The sequence below is a fragment of the Brienomyrus brachyistius genome, chromosome 16 (genome assembly GCF_023856365.1).
Source record: "Brienomyrus brachyistius isolate T26 chromosome 16, BBRACH_0.4, whole genome shotgun sequence".
Lineage (NCBI taxonomy): Eukaryota > Metazoa > Chordata > Actinopteri > Osteoglossiformes > Mormyridae > Brienomyrus > Brienomyrus brachyistius.
The window spans coordinates 7954982-7979281 of NC_064548.1; the positions used below are offsets into that span (position 1 = coordinate 7954982).

Below are 24300 nucleotides of genomic sequence, written 5' to 3' on the forward strand. Positions count from 1 at the left end.
TGGGGCAAGGATGAGGGACAAGGCGTCCAGGGAAACAAGAGTAAGGATGAAGTAGAGATAATGAAAGTAAATATTACACTATAGCTAAAAATATTCCAAGATGGCAGGATGGGTGATCTTCATAGGTGACGCCAAGTACATGTCGCCTGTGAACACCTGACTTGTGTTACAGAGAGAGGAGGAACTGTAGCAGCTTGGATCGAAAACTAGTTAACAGACAGGAAGCAGCAAGTAGTTTTTAGAGGCACATTGTCACAGTGGGCCTGCATTCATAGTGGGGTACCGCAGGGTTTAATTTTAGGACCACTACTGTTCCTAATTTACATTAATGATATTGACACCAATACATACAGTAAACTGGTTAAACTTGCAGATGACACCAAGGTGGAAAGTGTAGCAGCACAGAGGCTACAATGGGATCTAGATTTAATTGGTGACTGGGCTGATACATGGCAGATGAAATTTAACATAGATAAATGTAAGGTAATCCAAGCAGGGAGTTGAAATATAAAGTACAGATATTTTATGGGTTCCACTGACATAAAGGTAGCTGATTATGAGGAAGATCTCGGTGTGTATGTTGATGCTTCCATGTCCCACTCTTACCAGTGTGGAGAAGCAATTAAAAAGGCCAATAGCATTTGGGTTACATCTCTAGGTGTGTGGAGTTTAAGTCAAGGGAGGTGATGCTACAATTATATAATTCCTTGGTAAGACCCCACCTTGAATACTGTGTGCTACGAGAATGATTCCTGATCTTAGAGGAATGTCTTATGAGGAGAGGTTAGCTGAGCTGAATCTGTTTAGCCTCGAGCAAAGGAGACTAAGAGGGGACATGATCCAGGTATATAAGATTCTAACAGGTCTGGATGTTGTTCAGCCAAATGGCTATTTCAATATTAGTTTAAATACTAGAACTCGTGGCCATAAGTGGAAATTAATAGGAGAACGTTTTAAAATGAATTTGAGGAAGCACTTCTTTACGCAGTGTGTAGTTACTGTAGAATATGGAATAGTCTTCCTGTTAGTGTAGCGCAAGCTAAAACCTTGGGTTCCTTTAAATCAGAGCTAGATAAGATTTTAACAACTCTGAGCTATTAGTTAAGTTCTCCCCAAACAAGCTTGATGAGCCGAATGACCTCTCGTTTGTAAATTTCTTATGCTCTTATTTTCAACGTGTCTCACAGGGAATGATTGTTATAGCTTTTATATATTCAGAGCTGATGTTTACAGCCAGAACAAGCAAAGGGCCATGTCCGTCGAGTTATACTGCAGCTGTTCTTTTGATTTCCGAAGCCTTTTATGTTTATTTTGAGCCCTGAAACATGCACCGGAGCAGGCAGTCATGGCAGCGTGGTGGACGGGGCCCACCCAGCACACACGCACCTCGTCGAAGTCAGCGATGATCTCGTTGAGGAGCCGCAGACACTCCACGCCCTCGTTGTTGGCCTCCAGCTCCACGTAGAACTCGGAGAAGTTGCTGATGGAGGCGAACATGACGGCCACGCACTCGCATGACTGGTAGTAGAGCTCGTCGTTGCGACGCTCGCGAGCCAGGAAGTGGGCAGCCACGTCCTTGGGCAGGATGTTGTGGAGGAGCCGGCGGTTATAGGCCTGGAGCTCCTCCATCTCCTCCTTCTCCTCGGTGGCCTGGAAGATGCGAGTGTGGGGGGGGGTGGGGGGATCAATCATCAATGGGGCTCAGGGTCAGTGGCTAAATGCTGACAATGACGCTGACGATAGCAGCTACCCTCCCTCCCCATATTTGTACCTTATGCCTGAGAATCAGCTACCGCAGGCGCCAAAAGATAAGCTGTAGCACGGCTATGAGACCATAGCAGATAGATACTCAGGCATCTCGTACACGCAGACACACGTCCAGACTCAGACGTACCTGCAGCTTCCAGAGAAAGTCGAGCCGGGCGGTGGACTCCACCTGCTGGGCATGCAGGTAGAGCGCCAGCACAAAGACGGTGATGACCACCGGGGTCATGATTTTCAGGGGAACCTTAGAGTCCATCGGCATGCTGCCATGCAGGAGAAACAGCAAGCTGTGAGCCACGGGGATGAGGTGTGAAGAGCAACGGCACACACGTTGCACAGAGCGAGAGGCAGACATCTTACCAAGTCCCATTGGCATGTTCTCTGTGGAGGGAACACAAAAGCAGGACTTAGAGGTTTAGTCATGACTTAAAATGCCTGTCACTCTTAGCGGCACATTCCAGTATCTGGTCACATTTTGACCGTTTACTACTATTTGAAATGATTGTTTGGCATTAAAGAAAAGTGTCTTGTGTTTCAGGTTATCAGGGACATATCATTATGTTATGTTACTTTAGTGTGTGCAGATCCCAGAGCAGCAGGGCACAAGGGCGGGACACTCACATAGCATTGGCCACCACCAGCAGGTCCACGTTGTCGAAGAGGCTGACGGCGGGGAGCTCCAGCACCAGCATGTAAACAAGCTCGATGAAGAGCATGAGGAGCAGCTTCCCGATACTGCTGATCTGCAGGAAGACCGAGCAGGCCAGCAGGCTGAGGAGCACACAGGAGGAGAAATACTGCCAGGGGGAGAGAGGAGGGCGTTACTCAGAACAGACGATATGCAGGCGCTATGAGGTCACACTTCAAATGAGGCTGTGTAACACAGGATGATTTGGGGAAAATATGAATTGTAACAGCAAAAATACCGAAGGTTATGGGAAGGGTCAGAAACGCAGAGAAACAGAGGGTTCTGGGAAAAACACAAGAACATGAAACGGCTCTTCTGGATTATTCAATATAGGGTCAGGTCACAGGCTGGTGAGGTAAAATCGCACACCTCTGGGAAGCTGCAGCTGGGTGCTGGGTCCCCGCAGATGCCCTTGAGGGTGTACAGGGTGTAGTTGAGGGCGGAGTGATGCACATGGCAGGCATTCACATGGCTGCGGCTGATGTTGAACTCCTGCGCTAGGCAGCTGGGCAAATCGCTGGTGCTGCAGGTGAACTAAAGCCAGTGTAGAAACACACAGTGGGGCAACAGTCAGGGGCCGGGAAGGAGACCTCATCCGTGCCCCTTACCAGCTGACCACCATGTACCAAGAGGACACTGTTATTGAGAAGGCACCATCTACATTCTTTTAGTGAGCACCATCTGCCATCTGTGAGCTTTGAGATGGGACCATCTGCGTGCTTTGAGGGGGCATCGTCTACACGCTTTGTGAAGGTACTGTCTGTGAGCTTTGAGAGGGCACCCTCTGTGAGCTTTGAGAGGGCCCTGTCTGCATGCTTTGAGAGGGTCCTGTCTAAGTGCTGTGCACCATCTGTGAGCTTTGAGAGAGCATCGTTTACCAGCTTTGAGAGGGCACTGTTTGTAAACTTTGAGAGGGCATCGTCTATGCTCTTTGTGAGGGTGCTGCCTGTGAGCTTTGAAATGACAGCAACTGTGAGTTTTGGGAGGGCACCGTCTGTCAGCTTTGAGAGGGCACAATCTATGCACTTTGAGAGAGCACATCTGTGAGCTTTGAGAGGGCACAGTCTGTGAGCTTAGAGTGGGCACAGTCTGTGAGCTTTGGGACGGCACCATCTGTCAGCTTTGATAGGACACCGTCTGCGAGCTTTGAGAGGGCACTGTCAGCTTAGAATGAACACCATCTGTGAGCTTCGAGAGGGCATCATCTGACTGCTTAGGGAGGGCACCATCAGTGAGCTTTGGGTCATCCTTCTGTTGGGACATTGATCTTTGCCCTCTCACTGACATAAACTGGTTCTCCTCCTGAATATATCTGTATCTTGCTCCATTCATTTAGTGCTTAATGGCAACAAGTTTCCTAGACCTGCGCTGAAAAATAATCCCATAACTCGCCATGTACAACCACGCGACTGGTTGCTGGAATGTGGTTAACTGGGTGAATGGTAAAAACATCCTTTGCTTTCAGACCAAATCAAGTTTAAATTTGTCTGTCACATGGTTTCTGCAAACCCGCAGATATGTCCCTGAATTGGAGCATAAACAGCAAAGGCGTGGCTGCAGAACTTACGATGTTGATGAAGGCAGAAAGAAAGACCAGGATGATGGTGAAGATCCCCACCAGGGTGCTGTTCATCCGGGACTGGACAATCTTCTTGGAGAGGTTTTGCAGAGACACTGGGAAAAACTATAAATGGAAGTAAAGATGATGTACACTCATCATGGATATCATGAACAGGAATGAAAATGAGCCCAGTCTTATCCCTGAACATGCAATTCCAGTGAGCGGAACCTGGACAGTTACAGGACACTCTGAGGGTCTGTGTAGGACACGGCACCAGATTATCTGCAGGTTTAGCTGATGTCAATAATGAGCCACAGTGTTTTATGGGTGGTGCACGAGGCAAAAATGAAATGCAACACACAGAAACCAGACTGGAACCCGAGGTCAACCCAGATTTATCAGGAACAAATGCTGCTAAGGGCTGATCAGTTCCCTGGGTGGGTTGGGGGGGGGGGGGGGGCATGATCAGTGGTGAATAGCCCCTCAGGAGTTCTGCTTAGATGTATTTAAGAAAGTGAGGACTTTGTGTTGGCTGTTAGTAGGGGGGTGCACCATTCAGACCAAAGCAGACTAAATACATCACAATCATCAAGCGTCTGACCATGAAGTCAACCAGGCTTTTGCTAACACTCTGGAACAACGTGACCATATATTACCAACGGAGTGTGTCTCTGACCTAAAAGCAGTTCAGCCAGGTCTAGGTCCATCCGCAGTGTCTTAAGAACCATTCTGGTTAAACAACCGTGAGGTAGAATACTAGAGAAAATGCACTGCATTCATGCAAGCATCTAGTCCGTGCAGAGCCAGATGTTACATTTTACTCCAGTTGATCTTCAAACCACTTATCAGGGAATAAAAATACCAATCATTTTGCTTGCAAGTGTCAAATATTTCCTGCTCTGTGAGATCTGTGCATGCTGGGACACCGTAGGGGGCAGGCGGAAAGGATATCTCACCCAGTAGCAGGAGTAGATGGTCGAGACAAACATGACAGCCAGCAGGAGAAAGAGACAGGTGACGTAGAAGCCGATCATCAGTGTGGAGCTGAGAAATGAGTGAAAACGTGAAAAAGGAGGTCTTTCATATGACGGAAAATAATCTGAAAAACTCTAGACTCTTCAATTCCAGACAAAGGGGTGGCATCCTATCATAAGTCAAATCAGACCACATGGACATTATATGGAAAACTGCAATATTACTTTACTACTGCGTATTAATATTAGGATGGACTTTGATCTCAGGCGTAAATTCTGGCAGCAGTAAAAACATGAGTGCACAGACATAAATACATAGAGTGATTAACTGACAAGGTGCAAAGACACACACAGTGCAAACAATGAAATTTGGTGCAAACAGTAAAAGTATTCAGTACACAAAATATCCTGAAAAACATTCTGAATTTTACAATACTATCCATCCATGCATTTTCCAAACCGCTTATCCTACTGGGTCGCGGGGGGGTCCGGAGCGTATCCCGGAAGCAATGGGCACGAGGCAGGGAACAACTCAGGATGGGGGGGCCAGCCCATCGCAGGGCACTATTACAATACTAGACATAAATAAATATTTAATTATAAGAATAATAAATTCTATGCAAAGAAATGATGTGCAATTAGAATTAAAACAGAAAGCATCAGACTTTTACTGTAAGAATTATATTGTATAAAGAATGTTTTATACACACACATGGTAACATTAAATGCAAATATATTTTATTGATTGATTGAATGATTGAATGATTGATTATGTCTCTGTGGTCCTGGGTCACCCACACCGGTACTCACCGTGGTACCACGACAACCTGGATGAAGCAGATGAATAGGAATACGAGGGAGGCACAGGCCACATACGCCCCGAATTTGGAGTCCACCTGCTTGGAGTACTGGGGGGGGGGGGGGGGTGTGGGGTGGGGTAATTGAACCGAGACACAGAAGGTGTGGTGGAGAAAAATATCTATATTAGATGTGAGGGGAGACATGCATACAGAGGTGCACTGGCATGTTTTGGGGGGAGGGGTGCTGTATGTAAAGCCCTTATTAAACCCAAATGTGCACTTTCTCCATAATGCAGGTCAGACACCAGGAACCTGGGTACCTTCTTCTCCAGGTCAGGCTCCCGGAAGGTCAGGAGGAACTTCTTGACGTGTTCTGATCGCAGCCGGTCAATGCTCCTGGCGTCAATGGCCCGGCCCAGAAACTCGTCTACCTCATCCTCGGGGTTCAGGTTCTCTTGGGTGTTTCTGAAAATGAAATGCCTAGATAACACAAGACAAGGTTTTTTTCCCCTTCTTCAAACTCAGAAGCAGCCTCTACAGCCCTCTATAGAAAGTCTTGGGCGCCCCATCAACACTATACAGTAATACAGTAGCATGCAGGCAAACCTTTGCCCCATGCAATCGTGTGCCAACGAGTAAGACTGTTTCCCTGTGTCGTGGGTCATGCTGCCTGTGTGTACTACACACACAGATGTGGCACGGCGCTCATCTCGGTGTGGCGTGTTCTGACTGCATTGCAGGGGACCACAGACCCGCAGAAGGTCTGACAGCCACTCATCCTACTGCAGGACTTCTCCTAGATTCCATGCCCGCCTCAGGCGACAAATGCAAAGGACCACAATGCTATGTCTAGTCTAGTTAGTCACTGGACAAGTAAAAAGATGGAGGAGGGGGCGTCATACTCACTTGTCCTTGGGGTCCTCAAAGCCCTGTAGAGAGAGAGAGAGAGAGAGAGGTCACATTGAGGTCGTCTTGTACGAACACTTGAGGGTTACCTACATACAATCTCCTTTAGCCAGAGTCCAGGTGACCCTGGTTTACTGTGATTTTTGTTTCAGAACCATCCTAATAATTGGGCTTAATGGAACTACAGATTTAAATAAGACAATCTGTACATGACACTGGAATCCTTCTTAGTAAAGCAATCGTGATGCTTTTTCATGCTAAGCACTGGATGTGGTTAATGGACACTCATACACCGCACACGCACACACACACGCACAGTATGAAACTGGTGGCTATATGAGTAGAACTTTAAATCACAGAATAAATATTTTTGAACTATTAAACTGGATTCAATTTCATTGGTGACAACATATATTGTAATTCTGCATGTTTAAATCCTATCATACTGTATTTTTCCACTGAAAAATGAATTGGTGGCTCAAAATGTCTGCCTTTTCCAGATAAGTTGAAATTGCCGCAATGTGGCTGCTTGTTTCAGCAGAGATAAAGGTGGAAATATCTTCTGCAGTTTAATAGTGAAATTATAACTTTAGTAGCAGTAAATTACCTCCATGAAAGATTATATGGCAGACACAAAACACCAACTATACATCTTTTAAAATGCCTGCATTTAAGCCCTTCAACTACACTTGACATCAAATGTTACAGAAGAGGTCTCAATCACCAGCAACAATCAAAGGAAAAAGCTGTTATTCTACTCTTAGCAGCACCTTTGGCTCAGGCTACAATTAGCTGAAGGGTGGCGCCTTAAGTTCAGGCTACAGTCAGCCAACAGGTAGCATGTTTGGTTCAGGCTACAGTTAGCTAAAGGGCAACATGCAGAGTTACCAATCCTCATATATTTTGACGTGACACTTGCGCTTTCAAACTGTCACGCCTGCGTAAGAAATCTTACGGCAAATCTATATTATTCCATTATAAACCTAAATTTTTTTAAAAAGTGTTGGGGTAGTTTGTAATAAAACTGTTACATACATGTAAATGAGTATGCATACTTGTCTCAAATTGAAAATCTCATGCCAGCCAGCTGACCAAAGTTGGCAATCCTGTGTTTGTCTCAGGTTACAGTTAGCTAAAGGGTGGCATGTATAGTTCGATAGAGTGACCAGACGTCCTCTTTCATGTCCTCTTTTTGAGACCTAAATATATGTCTAGGCGGAAAATCGTCCGGGAATTTGTTCTACTAGAGCCTCAAACACGCTTACATGGAATTTCCATTGCGTTTCTCTGTGTCGTTCACAAACTAGTCACTAGAAGTTTTGGATTGCACGGTTTGACTGTAGAGCTATCATCATTGGTCGATAGCATTCTCTGTAAACATTTAATTGGTCAATCTGCACCTCAGTAGCGCGAACTTCCTTGTTTACCACAAGCAAAGCACATGTACCCAGCATCTCTGCAGCTATGCCGAAACGTAAATGTAAGTTCACAGAAGAATTAGGAAAGAAATTCCCATCGTTTTGTCTTGGTCGCAATCCATATGAAGCTGAGTGCCTGATATGTAAAGCAGGCACTTACGTGTCTGTAACAAATAAAGGTGCAAATGACCTACAAGCACACATAAGTTCAACCAAGCAAGTAAATCCGAGAGTGCAGCTGTCACTGCAGCAGAGGGTTCCTATGCTTATCACACGGTTAAGCACCATGAAAGCTACAGGTCAATGGACTGCACATCTGGCTTGTTAAGAAAGGTTTTCACAGATTCCCCAACAGCTCAAAAATTTTCTAGCGCTCAAACAAAGACAGAATCAATTGTAAATGTGATAGCCCCACATTCTGTTGATCTTGCTCTAGAAGCACTTAAAGATGTATCCTACTGTGGCGTGTCTACTGATGGCAGCAATCATGGAGCAGTGAAAATATTCCAAATATGTTTTTGAAAATTTAAAAAAGTCCTTGCAGAACATACAATATGTGCCCAGCACATATTATGAATAATTGTGTTCACCACGGAGAAGACACACTAGATGTTGACATTGATCAAATCATTTTCAAAATGTATCAGCACTTCCACATCTACACTGTGCGCACAGAGTCTGAAGGAGTACTGTGAGTTTGCTGCTGTTGAATATAGAACTCTCCTCTCTCACAGCAAGACACGATGGCTGTCAATATTCCCAAGGAATGAGGGGTTGCTACAGATGTATCCAGCTTTGAAAGCATTTTTTTCTGTCACAGGAAAAGCCACCAATGCAGATCAGGATGTTGTTTTGAAGACGAGTTCAGTGAGATTTACCTCTGGCAAATGCATCCACTCATGTGTGTATTTCAAGTCGCATATTCAAGAGATGGAGAGGGGAAAACAATTCAGTTGTGGAAGTAAAGAGGATTCTGAACAGGGTCCAGAGTATGCTTCATGAACGCAAGATGAACGACTTCATGCCTCTTCATGTCAAGAGTATGCTGGCACAAAGACAGAAGGATGGGTATGGTCAAAGGTGTGACCATTTCAGTGCTCAAGTACAGGACTTGTATAATTCATGTTTTGACTATCCAGAGAGATGGATGGCACCCATGGGGGAGTTTTTACACTTTTATGTGGATGGATCTGAGTGAAATTCCTGTCCTGACTTGAATAACGTAGAGGGCTGTATCAGGAACCTAGCTGGAAATGGGACGGAAATCGATGATTCAAAGTGCTTTGATCAGGTCACCAATCTAACGACATTCATCGACAGAAGTAACACTGATGCAGACTTCAGTGATCTACAAGCACACCAGAGGTGGACCAAGTTCTTTGAAAGATCCAAAAGTGTTGATTTTCATTCAGAGCTGCTTAAGATGGTACAGTTTTGTTTCATCGCCATACCTGCTCACAATGTAAATGTTGAGCGCATCTCTCAGCTGATGCAAACCCAGTGGACCAAGGAGAGGAATCGCTTGTCTGTTGATTCACTGAAGGGGATTCTGTGCACCCAGTGCAATTTCAAGAACATGACCTGCAACGATTTTCATTCCTACTTAATGAGTAATCGTCAACTGTTGGGAAAGATCCAGTCCTCTGAAAAATACGCCCCACGTGAGGACCGAAAAGTATCAGCCATAGGCTTAGTGTACAACATTTTTTTTTCTTATTTCGTGCCCATACAAATAGCCTAATTCTGCTTTATTTTGTTTATGTTTGTTTATTTTTAGGCTACCATTTTTGTTTTATAGGGACAAAGAAACAAACATTGAAAAAAAACACTAGCACTTGGACTTGATCGTCTGAAAGAAAGAACCACACTTTATACACTTTATCATAGCACTGAATGCCACAGAGATATAGAATTTTGTTTTCGCACATCTGAAACGTCCAAGAGTTCAAAAAGCCTTTTGAGGCAGCGTTTTTTTTTCTGCATGTTAGTGTCATTAAGGGCCAATAAAGCTCATTTTCATATATAGTCACCATGTCTGTGGACACATTTGTATTTGCACATGCGATACATTAACACCCCCCCCACCCCCTGCGCTGAGGTGTCTTCTTTTTCACAAACTCAAATCTGGTCACCCTATGTTCAAGCTACAGTTAGCTAAAGGGTGGCATGTTCAGTACAAGCTACAGTAACATGTAGCATGTTTGGTTCCGGCTACAGTTAGTGAACAGATAGCATGTTTGGCTCAGGCCACAGTTAGGGAACTGGTGGCACAATCGACTCAAGCTGCAGTTAGCTAACAAGCAGCACGTTCGCTTCAGGCTACAGTAAACTAACGGGTAGTGCCTTTGGCTCAGGTTACAGTTAGCTAATGGGCACCATGTTTGATGAGATACAACACTAGCAGTCAAAGGGAGATTATCAGCAAGGCCAGACTTATGCATGGGCTAACCTGGGCTGTAGTCCATGGTCTCAAGCTGTATGGGGCCCCCATTTTTTTCCTGGTCGTTACAGCAGCATTTTATGCTGTAGGTAGGGCCCCAACAATGACTTTAGCCATTGGCCCCCCATTACCCACAATTTGTTCATGATTATTATGGCATGTTAAATATCACAGCATTAAATAAATTGAATTGTGGTAATAAAGCACCTCATCTGCAAGAAAACTTCCAAGGACTAACAGACACCAGCACAACCACTACACTAGTGTTATCTGGGTGTGGTCAAGGAATGCCAATGCTGACGGTGTCTTTCACAAGCCGTGCATGCACGTGGCACCTTTCTTAAGGGGCAGCGTGTGGAGCAGTGGGCTAAGCCTGTGTGCCTGTAATCAGCAGGTCACAGGTTCAAACCCAGCCACAGCATGTCTGTGGGTCCTGGAGCAAGGCCTGTAACCCCCAGCTCCCTGGGCGCCATTGCGGGTGGCAGCCCTTCGCGGACAGCTTACTCTACATGGAGCAAGCTGAGGGAGGCATAAAGACAATTTCCCCACAGAGGGATCAATAAAGTATCAATTATTATTATCCCAAATTAGTCAAACTAAACAACAAAGCTACCAGCTAACCCTGCCTGAAAGATTAAGGAGCCCTTCTCAAGGGTCCTGGACTACTGACTTACCAACCACGGTGAAAACAGAGGAAGGCAAACTGCCGCAAATTACAGCTCACACTCGACTCAATCATTTGAACGATTCAAACCATAAAGCTCATTAACATTCTCTGAGTGAGTTTTGCCTTACGTAAGAAATTCTGACAAGTTCTACTCCAAGCGCTCCATGACTCTGAGGATGCAGACAGCCACCTGTTGCCAGAAGCATTAGCTGTGGGGTTATTTAAGGCTTTAAAGGGATGTGGGAAACAGGTGATAACATTGCTGAGTTTAGCCACACAGCTGGGTCGCCTTTAAGAGCCTTGTGGGGGCGTGACAACGTCACTTATGGAGATAAACAACATGGCTGGGTGAGTCACTGAGGGACTGATTAGACATACTGAGAGGCATCCTGAAATTTAGAAATTCAGTGGGCCTATTTTGCAGTGCAGCACCCCCCAGCTACACTTCCTCTCTGGGGGGTTGTAATGATGTTCTTTCATAACTGGGCACTCGTTCATTAAACGTCTTATCTTTGCTCACTGTCTTCGTCATCATGCTCTCCGCATGCTGACAGCAGTCCGTTTACCTGCCAGAGCTAGACCATGGTGATAGGTGGCTCCTGTGTTTGGGGATTGCACTTGGGACAGAGTATTAAAGGTCGAGATTCTTAGACGACGTGAGTCTTAAGACAGCCTGCTCTAAAAGCGAGCAGGACTGTCACTAAGCTAATGATCTTTTAACCAGAAGGTTGCAGGTTCAAATCCCAGGAATCTCAAGCTATCAGCTATGCGGTCTGTGAGGAGTCATTGCCTTACATTAACATTTATTTAGCAAACACTTTTGTGCAAAGTGATGTACAACCAAGAATGCAGCATCAGAGGTTATGCTTGGGTGTGGTTATGTTGGAGCAATTGGGGTTAAGGACCTTGCTCAAGCACCTAACTGTGGGGTTTGATCAAGTGATTATAGGCATAGCATCCAAACCCACTGAGCCACACCACCCATGTCAGCAACTCGAGCACAAACATGAAGCAGTGAGTAACACAGGAAGTCCTGAGGTCTGATTAAGTTACTCATAAAAAACCCATACTGAGTATTTGGAGCTTTTAGGATAAATCTGTGTCTTTGCCCTGGGAATGAATTAAAGCCCCTGTCACTCTCTCTTTGGAACACCAGACCCTGGGAAGGATACAGGATGGAGAAGCTAAACATCTTCAATCGACCACCACATGGGGGTGCTGCCTTCCTAACGGTAACAGAGTTAGCTTTTCAGAATGTCAAAGTACCTTCCAACTGGGCTTCCAGTCTGTGATGTCAGCCTTTGCTCTTCATTAAAGCAACAGATTTTTAACTCAAGCCGTCCCATGACTATTTAAAAGGCTCAGGCGGAGGGAATTAGCCACAGACAACGTAAAAAGAAACTCCTTTCTGTGCCTTCTCATCTGAAGTCACTCTGCTTCACTGTTAGTGTCACTGTTAGTTCATTGTCACACCAACAAAAACAGTAGAAGGATTTGATGAAAAATAAGTATACTGAGGGGGGCGCTATTGAGCTGAAGGAGAGTGGGTATGTGGCTTCCTTACCATCCTCTTCATCTCCTTGGAGACTTGGTTGCCAGCCAGGTGGTTGTAGAATGGGCGGTCAGAACACCAGTGTGAGGTGTTGTGTGTAACTGAGTTGGTGCGTTGCCGGTTCATCTTGGCGATCATGGCCTTCTCCTCTTTCTGTGAGGGGGGACAGGAGGTGTCACACAGGGGAATCAGTCTATATGCTGGGTGTTATATCTGTGAACGACACTATCAGGCAAAAGATACCCCCAATGTGATATTCATCAGGTTTGGGGTAGGAGGAACGTATTTCTGGAAGGAGCTCAATCAGAACCGACATTGGGCAACTGGGAGCAGTAGCCCCGTAAAAGCAGACCGTAAATTTTATATTATAATGAACTCATGAGGTTTGTCAGCATTCCATTTAGCACCGACGGTAAACCAGAGCCAAGCCTGGGATGCTGCCTGGTTTCCCACCCGCTTCTGGCTGCAGCCCACGATGAGGTAGGTCTCGATGTTGTGTTTCTTCAGGTAGACATTCCTCTCACCGCCTCGGCCCGGCTCTACGTCGTAGTCGCCGTTTAGGTAGTTCAGTGTAGCTTTGGTGATGTGGATGCGCCTGTGCCCATGCAGGGGAGGATACGGCAATTAGCGATCCAGGCTGTGAAGTCCCACATTTTCCCCATTTCCTGGTCCCCCATCGCTTAAGTAACTCTGACAAAAAGTGTATGTTAACAGAATGGTGACATTCTCTGCTCATTTCCATTTCCATGGGTGTGGTTATGCTAAGAAGGAGTGGGGATATCCATGGAATGGGTGTGGTTATGCTAATTAGGATGGGAACGGCATCACCATGGGTGTGGCCATGTTAATAAGGAGTGGGGATATCATCGGAATGGGTGTGGTTATGCTAATTACTTTGAGGGCGAGGCATTCTCATGGACATGGTCATGTTAAATAGGGGCGGAAACAGCATGGCCTTGGTGTGGATGGCATCAACTTAGGCGTGACCATGTTAACTAGGAGTGGGAATGGCGTTGCAATGGGCATGACCATGATGATCGGGGACAGCGTGGGTGTGGTCATGTTAGTAAGGAGAGGAACAGCATCAATATGGGTGTGGTCATGTTAGTAAGGAGAGGAACAGCATCACCATGGGTGTGGTCATGTTAGTAAGGAGAAGAACAGCATCACCATGGGTGTGGTCATGTTAGTAAGGAGAGGAACAGCATCACCATGGGTGTGGTCATGTTAGTAAGGAGAGGAACAGCGTCATCATGGGTATGGTCATGTTAATAAGGAGAGGAACAGCATCACCATGGGTGTGGTCATGTTAATAAGGAGAGGAACAGCATCACCATGGGTGTGGTCATGTTAGTAAGTAGAGGAACAGCATCACCATGGGTGTGGTCATGTTAGTAAGGAGAAGAACAGCATCACCATGGGTGTGGTCATGTTAGTAAGTAGAGGAACAGCATCACCATGGGTGTGGTCATGTTAGTAAGGAGAGGAACAGCATCACCATGGGTGTGGTCATGTTAGTAAGGAGAGGAACAGCATCACCATGGGTGTGGTCATGTTAGTAAGGAGAGGAACAGCATCACTATGGGTGTGGTCATGTTAGTAAGGAGAGGAACAGCATCACCATGGGTGTGGTCATGTTAGTAAGGAGAGGAACAGCGTCATCATGGGTATGGTCATGTTAATAAGCAGAGGAACAGCATCACCATGGGTGTGGTCATGTTAGTAAGGAGAGGAACAGCATCACCATGGGTGTGGTCATGTTAGTAAGGAGAGGAACAGCATCACTATGGGTGTGGTCATGTTAGTAAGGAGAGGAACAGCATCACCATGGGTGTGGTCATGTTAGTAAGGAGAGGAACAGCGTCATCATGGGTATGGTCATGTTAATAAGCAGAGGAACAGCATCACCATGGGTGTGGTCATGTTAATAAGGAGAGGAACAGCATCACCATGGGTGTGGTCATGTTAGTAAGGAGAAGAACAGCATCACCATGGGTGTGGTCATGTTAATAAGGAGAGGAACAGCATCACCATGGGTGTGGTCATGTTAGTAAGGAGAGGAACAGCATCACCATGGGTGTGGTCATGTTAGTAAGGAGAGGAACAGCATCATCATGGGTGTGGTCATGTTAATAAATGCAGGGACAGCATCACCATGGGTGTGGTCATGTTAGTAAGGAGAGGAACAGCATCACCATGGGTGTGGTCATGTTAGTAAGGAGAGGAACAGCATCATCATGGGTGTGGTCATGTTAATAAATGCAGGGACAGCATCACCATGGGTGTGGTCATGTTAATAAATGCAGGGACAGCATGGCCATATGACAGAGACACATACAGACTCACCCGGCCTTGCCGCCTGCCTCCATGTGATTGGCCAGTGTGACATCATTGGACCAAACATCAAACTGCCACTTGCGCAGGCCCAGTACCCCACAGTGCACGCGGCCACTGTGGATGCCCACGCGCATGTTGACGTTGACACCAGTCACTTCCCGCACCAACCTGGCGGGGAGGGGGGGACACCAGGGGATTTGGAAGCAGCAAAACACCTACGCCTCTAGAGGGCACCAATCTCAGCAGCCTGTCTGGGATTTCAGTAGTCAGCTACCCAGATGGATATTGGTACGGACACAGTTCCAGTGTGTTGCCCTTTCATGCGATGCAGCCGGTTATCTGATCAGTCAGGCAGCGAAAGCGGAGATAGCGTGTTATTGTGTTAGTGACAACGTTCCGGAAAGGTGCCGCCACTGTTCTATTGTGTTACCTTCATCTGTGCTGCATCCCTGCTATTGTATATTTATAGTCCTGAGCAGAATCGGAATAGTGGGCGCCGTACGCATGTCGCTGTGGATACGGGCACCTGCAAGGCGGTTGGCGGAATAAGCATCGCAGATGGAGGGGCGAAGAGCTTCTGACCCTTTCTCTGAAACACGCAGGTGACACGGTCAGACCGTTGGGGTGTTGAACACAGACGGTCCAGCAGAGTCACAGGCTTGTCTGGCACCCGTGTGCTGAGCCCCGGAGTCTCCGACTTTGTGCATTTGCACTCTCCCCATCTCCAGCCGCGTCAGTCAGCTCCACTGATTCACCGATTTTATACTTTGACATTACTAAATTAAGTACATCTGAATATTGCAGACATCTGTGCATAATGCCATTTTTAAATTCTGTGTCCTTGTGGAAATGAATCACTATTAAATGGGACAGACGGTATATCGGATTCAGACCGAAAGGGCCAGAAGAAGAACAGGGTTTGACACCACCAGCCGTCTCCAACGGTTTGCAATGTCCCCTTCAGTCGCCCCCTACAGGCCGAGCCCATCATGACCCCTATAGAATGCATCTGATATCCCACATTTCCGATACGAAAGGTCATTCACGGAGGGACGAAACTGAGACGATTTTGGTGAATAATGTTCGCAAGCATCACAACAGCGGCCAAAGCAGGAGCTGACGGTCAGAGGAAAGAGCGTTAATCTCTAATTAATTCCCTGCATGTCTCCTTCCTGCCGCTGTAACAGAACACTGCGGTCACACCGCCCGTGATCAGTGATCGCTACACCTGCTTGTGCACAAACCGACAGCAGCGTTAACATGACAGGCGGGGCAGGGGACGGCTTGAGCTCCATCAACGCTCCCTGGGAGCTAATGGCATACGGTCTTACAGCATGTACACTTTCATAAAGCAAAAATAATAATACCATCATCCTGCATGATTGCCTGCAACAAAGACCACCATGCATCCTAAACTCATCCTGGAGCAAGGGGAAGCAATAAGGTGACAGCATCCAGATGGAAGGGCCTCCTGTGACAATGTCTCCTTGAGGACTCCAAACCCCCCACACGCGCAGAAAGGCAGCACTCACGATATGGCCTCGATCATGTCGACGCCCATCTCCACGCAGCAATGGGCATGATCCGCTCGCGCCTCCGGCAGGCCTGATACACAGTAGTAACAGTCGCCCAGGATCTTAATACGTAGACAGTGGTTCTCCTGTGATACAGAGATATAACAGACATGTTCAGAGGGAGGCCTGTACAGTGCAGCTAAAAACCCACACAGATTTGAGTGTATCTTCCATGAATATACAGACTAATTATGCTAGCTAAGTGACATGGGTTATTTAAAGAAAAGAAAAAAACGGGGAAAAAAATAGATATGCCATTCCATAGAAAAACAAGTGACAATTCACCCTCCTCCCAAAAGAGGGCACTGTGGTGCCAGCCATTGCTCCCTTACACAAATTACTCAGTTACATCCAAGTAGGAGTAAAGTAGCCTTTAAAGATAACACTTGCTCTTTTGACTGTGGATCAAAGGTCTTGTACCTCTGCAGGATGCATTAATATTCGGACAGCAGGATTTCGATAGAGAACATTTGTTAAGTATTTCTCAGAAAAGCGACATGATTTTTTTGTCTGCACATTCAAATGAGGCCTTAGCTGTAGTGGGGGAGACGAAGATAAATACGATGCCAGGGGAATATCGTGCGTGATGCTGTGCTGCACAGGGGCACAAACATTACAGCCAGTTCGTCACGATAAAGACGGTGGTTATAATCAAGGTCACTCTGCCCCATTCGCTTTTTGGTCCTGCTTTTTGCACCTCATAAGGCCCTAGGATTCATCACAGAATTCCGAACTAGAGTAAAATAGCAGTAGTAAACATCTGGATAAGTCGTTATTTAAGGCAGCTGTTTCTGGCTTTTTCGTGAATCATTAAGCAGCTGATTCACTGCGTGTTGCAGGCGTCATGCACATACGCAATGGCACCCTGTGCTTATGCTGTTTACTGGCGCTGAAGGAGGCGGGTCGACGAAACCAATCTCACCGCACAGCCTCAGATGTTCTGAGCAACACGGTTCATTTCTGGTTTGAGGGGGACGAGAGAAATCTTCATAATAATAATGTTATATTGGTATGATCCCATAGTGACCTCCACCGTCTCGCGATATGCGTGATGGCACTCTTCAAATAAACTGGGATGGGGACAGTAGAGGTAATGGGCCCTGGGGGTGGGGGGCAGAGAGTAGTTGGGCTCGTCTCTCCCACCCCATGACAGTCACCTGAGCGTCAGGCCGGCTTGCAGCGCTGCGCTAAGCGGTCATCGCACAATAGGGCCCTTTGTTGCATGCCTGCGCCTGTGTGTGTCCGTGTGCACTTGTGGAGGGGGGGATGGGAGCTTACAGCTGATTGGTCACTCACCGCGGCCAGCTTGTCGAAGCGGGCGAACAGCTCGTTGAGCGTCATGACGAGCTCCTGGGCGGTGCACTGCGAGGCCAGGCTGGTGAAGCCCTCGATGTCAGCGAAGAGAATGCTGGGAAGGCAGACGACAACGTGGCGTGAGGGGGGCATGAGCACGGAGCGGATGCGCTTTATGCCATGTGTCCGAAGGCGGACGAGTGAATCGGTGACAAGCAGCCATTACGGCTGACCGGAAGTTTCTGGAACGTTTCCTAGTGAAGCGGCTTTAAGCATTTTTGCTCTTTTTCGAAAAGACAGACTCTCCAGCCTCCTCACCTTCCCATCACCACACTGCAGTGATTAGGGATGCTGGAAAGCAGTAAGGGGGGTGTTTCCCCGCTCTGACTGTCAGGCTTTTATGACAAGAGTCCGCAAAAATACCCACAACGTCCCACAGCTTTCGTTTTTGTACATCTATCAAGAGTGTGGTGAACTTCAGTTACGTGACATCAAATCAAAGTCTAATCCAAACAAGAGATGACAGAGTCTTAGAGAAAGTGTCAAACAACTACAGAAGCTGCTATTAAAGATTAAAATAGAATCAACAAAAAAATCGTGCACAGTTTTCCATGCATATTATCAATAAAATCCCAGTAGGGGGCGCCATAGTCTCACACCTGCAGGGTTGGGGCGTTTGCATGATTTCCCCACATTGAGGTGGGTCTCTTCCAGGAAATCTAGTTCCTTCTCACAACCCAGAGATGTACAGCAGGGCTCCTCGCCAGCTTCAGGAAGCACCTTCACACGTAGCTCTGCCTCTGGTCCCCATCCTACCCAGCACGTGTTACGGGTCAGCCACCAGACGCTCAGCCCAGGGTGACATGAACTGAAGAAGCTGAACTCAAACTGCAGCTGTTCACAAAGTCCTGAAAGAGCAGCGGCATGGGGGCAGGTGACAGCCCAGCGACGTGACGCTCTGCCGTCGTGCATCTCATCAGGGGCGCGGCGCAGCGATGAGCTTCCAGCCGCCCCCTGACATTTGGTCAAATGCCCATAACCACACTGCACCACACGAGCGCCATGCTGATGCCCAGGTGCTCAGGTGGAGACTTTCCACACGCTGGCATTTTTAGACGCTGTTAGATACTGTTTGGATACTGTTGCCATGGAAATGTGGGGCCGGTAGAGAGGGGGAGTGATGCTCCAGCAGCTGGGGGCCCAGCGGAGCAGCAGGGAAGCCCACCTCCCCAAGCTCGTCACCACTTCTTGTGGGTTACAGGAATTGGATCATCTCGGTCAGGGAAGCGGCGGAGCACTTGCGGGTCGGTGAGGAGTCCGCCTCCAGTCAGCCAAACGTCTGCGGCTGACCACTGCTGCGCTTTGCGAGCTGCATTCCCGGGGAACGTTTCCATCGCGCCTCTCGGGGTCAGGGTGTGTCATGGCCTCCAGACAGAGGCACCAGGTAACACCACAACACAGGATTTGCACATTTACTCAGCTCAGATGAAAATCTCACGTGTCAAACACACATTTGGAATTCTTTGATTCCTCACTTTGAACTATGTACACTCTGTTGCTGGTGTTATAGAGATGCTTAAATATATCAAAGGAAACTCCTTAGAACGAGAGGATAGCAAGCTGTGGTTCTGGTGGATGTTCAGAGTCTTATAAGCAACAATGCGACTATGGATTAGCAGCCACTCAAAACCAAGGCAGCCGGCCGCCGCCCCCCCCCACACTGCCCCCTGAGAGTGTGATTCTTAAAGGAGAAATTCTAGTGTTTTTCCATTCACACTTTAATGCCCAAAATGACCTAAGCTACCATTCGTTTAATATTTTGTCACACTGAGCCAGAGATACCTCAAAAATTTGGGATATTATTTAGTCTGGGTCGGGGGCCCAATACGATATGCTTTCATGGGGCCCAAAATCTGTAGCAGCAGCCTCGCACTGAGCTGAAGCCGATCCGAAACGCGGCGTGCAGATTTCACTCTCCACTAAACTGGAGCGACCCCCCTGTTTCAAGGGTGTATTACCAGAGTGTTACCATGGCGTAATCCAGGAGCCAAAAGCTTATACAACCATCAGGAACTGGCTCTGTTATTTCAGAATGCTCCTCTGGTAGTAAAAGAGCACAGCTCCTGATCAGAGATTATTTCTACACAAACTACACAAACCATTTTCATGCGGCTATTTTTAAGCCCCAAATCTTCCACAGTGGAGCAGCATCTGCGAAGATCCCCCACAAATCACAGGCACCTTGGGCCCCCCTGAGTGCATTTATCAGCTCACACCTTTAGAAACAGTGAGAGAGGGCAGAGGATAATGAGTGTGAGTCTGACACAGCATTAATTTCTAGTTCCTCTGTGAGTCACCATGCAATCCGTTCCTCCAGCTTGTCACCAGGAGTCGTCCATGACATCCTTCCTACCTTCCGACCAGCTTAGGGATAGAATCAGTGAGACAAGTTTCAACATTAAAATGCATCGTTCTGCCGTTTAACATTGTACCTTGAAGTCCGGCAATGGTGACCTTCATTGTTAAAAAAAGTCACAGTTTATTGCTACGTAAACGTGGATAAACGTGGATATTTTGTTGCGATGCTCCTGAAAACTGCTCAGTCCTGCTGCTGGCGGGGAGACGGACGCCAGGGCCGGTGAGACTTATTGCACCCCCAGTGAGTTCTTTGTCAAGAGCTACAATATTGGAGGTTGATTAGTCTGACTTTCGCAGTAGACGTTTTTGCTGGGGGTCGTGTGCCACTGAGATTCATACCCATTACATGCTTGAAGTTCATCAGTGTGATTAATATTTACTGTAGATAAATGTCCCCATGAACAGTCTACAGAAGCCAGATCATGTGACTCACAGAACTCCAACTGAGTAAAAAGGAGGAATCACACAGCACAACAGGGCTCAAGTGACCCTGGAAAAACACCGCCCCCCCTCCTGATGTCCCATGTTCCGCTCCAAGGACGTGCACAGGGCCTCATTGTGGACCCCTACGGAATGTTCTAGCATGTGCTGCTAGAACATTTCTCCATAGCGATCAGCTAAGCACTTTGCATTCTTATCGTCTTGGCCATCGTCCAGCTCTTCTGGAAGGGATTTGCATGTTCAGCGGCCGATCGCCTGCTGCACGTGCTCTGATGGTCCACGAAAGCTCGAGCTTTCGCTGTAACGTGACCCTCACTCTGGGTCATGCGGGTCCTCTCACTTTCTGTCACATCCTGTCACATCTGCTGTGTGAGGTGTGACAGCCTCTGTCTGCTGGACCTGTCAGGCTCGTCGGTGCGCGTTAGCGGATCTGCGCCCGCAGGTCAGGCCTGCTGATACCCAACGATGCTCTGAAGATCCACACTGAAGTATTTATACTGCTTTCAATGGCAAGCTTTGTGTGAAATTTAGGAACTTTTTATTCCCAACAAATAGCAGGGCCAGGCTGATGGGAGGAGATTCTTCTGGTGGAGGACTCTGGCAAATAATCCATTTACTTCAAAGCAAAGCATGATGACCTTTCTTGAAAGCCTTCAGTTCATTAAGAGTGACTGATTTCAATCTCACCCTTAAATCTGAACCACACTCCACTGGGTCCCAGGCTGACCATGACATACACTAAAGAATCATTAAAGGCATCTCAGGATGTCCAAATAAATCTTAATTTGAATATTTGTCACACACTATTAGTACAATTTAAGACCAAGATTTAAATAATCAAGCCTGATGAAGACATCTCCTCAAACCTGCAAAGGCAAAAAAACACTACATCACAGCTGCGCCAACCACAGATGGGGCCACATCTGCCCCAATTATAGATGGGGCTTTAGCCATACCAACCACAGACCGGGCCATGGCTATGCCAACCACAGACCGGGCCATGGCTATGCCAACCACAGACCAGGTCATGGACACGCCAACCACAGATCGGGCCATGGCCGCGCCAACCACAGACCGGCCCATGGCCGCGCCAACCACAGACCGGGCCATGGCTATGCCAACATCAGACCGGACAATGGCCGCACCAACCACAGACCAGGTCATGGCCGCGCCAACCACAGACCAGGTCATGGCCGCGCCAACCACAGACCAGGTCATGGCTATGCCAACCACAGACCAGGTCATGGCTATGCCAACCACAGACCGGGCAATGGCCGCGCCAACCACAGACCAGGTTATGGCCGCGCCAACCACAGACCAGGTCATGGCTATGCCAACCACAGACCGGGTCATGGCTATGCCAACCACAGACCGGGCCATGGCTATGCCAACCACAGACCAGGTCATGGCCGCGCCAACCACAGACCAGGTCATGGCTATGCCAACCACAGACCAGGTCATGGCTATGCCAACCACAGACCAGGTCATGGCCGCGCCAACCACAGACCGGGCCATGGCTATGCCAACCACAGACCAGGTCATGGCCGCGCCAACCACAGATCGGGCCATGGCCGCGCCAACCACAGACCGGGCCATGGCTACGCCAACCACAGATCGGGCCATGGCTATGCCAACCACAGACCGGGTCATGGCCGCGCCAACCACAGACCAGGTCATGGCTATGCCAACCACAGACCGGGCCATGGCTATGCCAACCACAGACCAGGTCATGGCTATGCCAACCACAGACCAGGTCATGGCCGCGCCAACCACAGACCGGGCCATGGCTATGCCAACCACAGACCAGGTCATGGCCGCGCCAACCACAGATCGGGCCATGGCCGCACCAACCACAGACCGGGCCATGGCTACGCCAACCACAGATCGGGCCATGGCTATGCCAACCACAGACCAGGTCATGGCTATGCCAACCACAGACCGGGCAATGGCCGCGCCAACCACAGACCAGGTCATGGCTATGTCAACCACAGACCAGGTCATGGCTATGCCAACCACAGACCGGGCAATGGCCGCGCCAACCACAGACCAGGTCATGGCCGCGCCAACCACAGACCAGGTCATGGCTATGCCAACCACAGACCAGGTCATGGCTATGCCAACCACAGACCGGGCCATGGCTATGCCAACCACAGACCAGGTCATGGCTGCGCCAACCACAGACCAGGTCATGGCTATGCCAACCACAGACCAGGTCATGGCTATGCCAACCACAGACCGGGCCATGGCTATGCCAACCACAGACCGGGTCATGGCCGCGCCAACCACAGACCAGGTCATGGCTATGCCAACCACAGACCGGGCCATGGCTATGCCAACCACAGACCAGGTCATGGCCGCGCCAACCACAGACCAGGTCATGGCTATGCCAACCACAGACCGGGCCATGGCTATGCCAACCACAGACCAGGTCATGGCTGTGCCAACCACAGACCGGGCCATGGCTATGCCAACCACAGACCAGGTCATGGCTGTGGCATCCACAGATGGGACCACTGTAGGGTTTCCGATATTTTTATTTCAATTAATCTATCAACTATTTTACCGATTGGTCGATTAATCTAAACGATTCATTTTCCTCCAGAAAATCAAATTTACCATTTCATTTAAGACTTTGTTTTGATAACAGCAAGCTTTATGTCATTATAGGGCTTTAGATAACAGACGGCAGCTATTCGGCATTATACAGAACTTACTTATGCCCACAATTCAATACACATATTAGTAATACGCCTAAAATATATTGCCTTATTGTAATGCCCAAAAGTTAGTATTCTGTATAAATCTGGTGTATCCTTATGCTTAATAAATTTGATTAGTGTTGCACGCCACATGGCACTGTCCTGCTATATTATGGAAGTGATAAACACTGAAGCGAAGAAGGGGGCTCAGCAGCCATAACATCTTTTATTGCAGATAAAATAGGTAAAACGATGCTGGTGGATGGCGGTACTTTTTGCAGTCTAAAGACTGACATGATTTTTGGTATATATAGTTTTCATTCTTATTTCATTTCACAAGTTATTTAGCAGTAAACAACACACATGCACAGACAGACACACACACATGCACAGACAGACACACACACACACATGCACAGACAGACAGACACACACACACATGCACAGACAGACAGACACACAGGTTTGTATTCATGTCTTTGTGGGGACCGTTCATTCATTAACTAATCCCAACTATTGGCGCTTTTCCACTGGCATACAGGAACCGAGCCGTACCCGACACGTACCATGAACTGAGACTAGTTACAGTGCAGTTACAGTGCAGCTACAGCCTGCTTCGGTATTCCACTGCAGAAGGGTCGGCTCGTAAAGGCGTTGCTAGGTTTGGACGGCAAGTGACATGAAACCGAAGAGAATTTACTATTACTACTACGTGCTGATTTCCTGGAATAATCCCCGTGATATGTTAGTACCTCGTATCAAACGCTA

The 24300-nt window shown here is 47.7% G+C and overlaps 1 protein-coding gene across 2 annotated transcripts in view; it reads right to left on the minus strand.

Annotated features, from left to right (window-relative positions):
- Positions 1–24300, minus strand: part of adcy5 (adenylate cyclase 5) — a 54172-nt gene that overhangs the window by 1376 nt on the left and 28496 nt on the right. Inside the window, exons 4-18 of one of the 2 annotated variants that reach the window (XM_048979000.1) lie at positions 17978–18089; positions 16640–16767; positions 15117–15275; positions 13224–13365; positions 12783–12923; positions 6694–6716; positions 6108–6267; positions 5798–5895; positions 4970–5057; positions 4020–4136; positions 2822–2986; positions 2386–2561; positions 2125–2145; positions 1895–2027; positions 1387–1650 (exon numbers count right to left, since the gene is read on the minus strand). In XM_048979000.1, coding sequence (XP_048834957.1) covers positions 1387–1650; positions 1895–2027; positions 2125–2145; positions 2386–2561; positions 2822–2986; positions 4020–4136; positions 4970–5057; positions 5798–5895; positions 6108–6267; positions 6694–6716; positions 12783–12923; positions 13224–13365; positions 15117–15275; positions 16640–16767; positions 17978–18089 — 1927 coding nt within the window. The remainder of the gene's footprint in view (positions 1–1386; positions 1651–1894; positions 2028–2124; positions 2146–2385; positions 2562–2821; positions 2987–4019; positions 4137–4969; positions 5058–5797; positions 5896–6107; positions 6268–6693; positions 6717–12782; positions 12924–13223; positions 13366–15116; positions 15276–16639; positions 16768–17977; positions 18090–24300) is intronic. The other variant, XM_048979001.1, reaches the window with a different exon arrangement.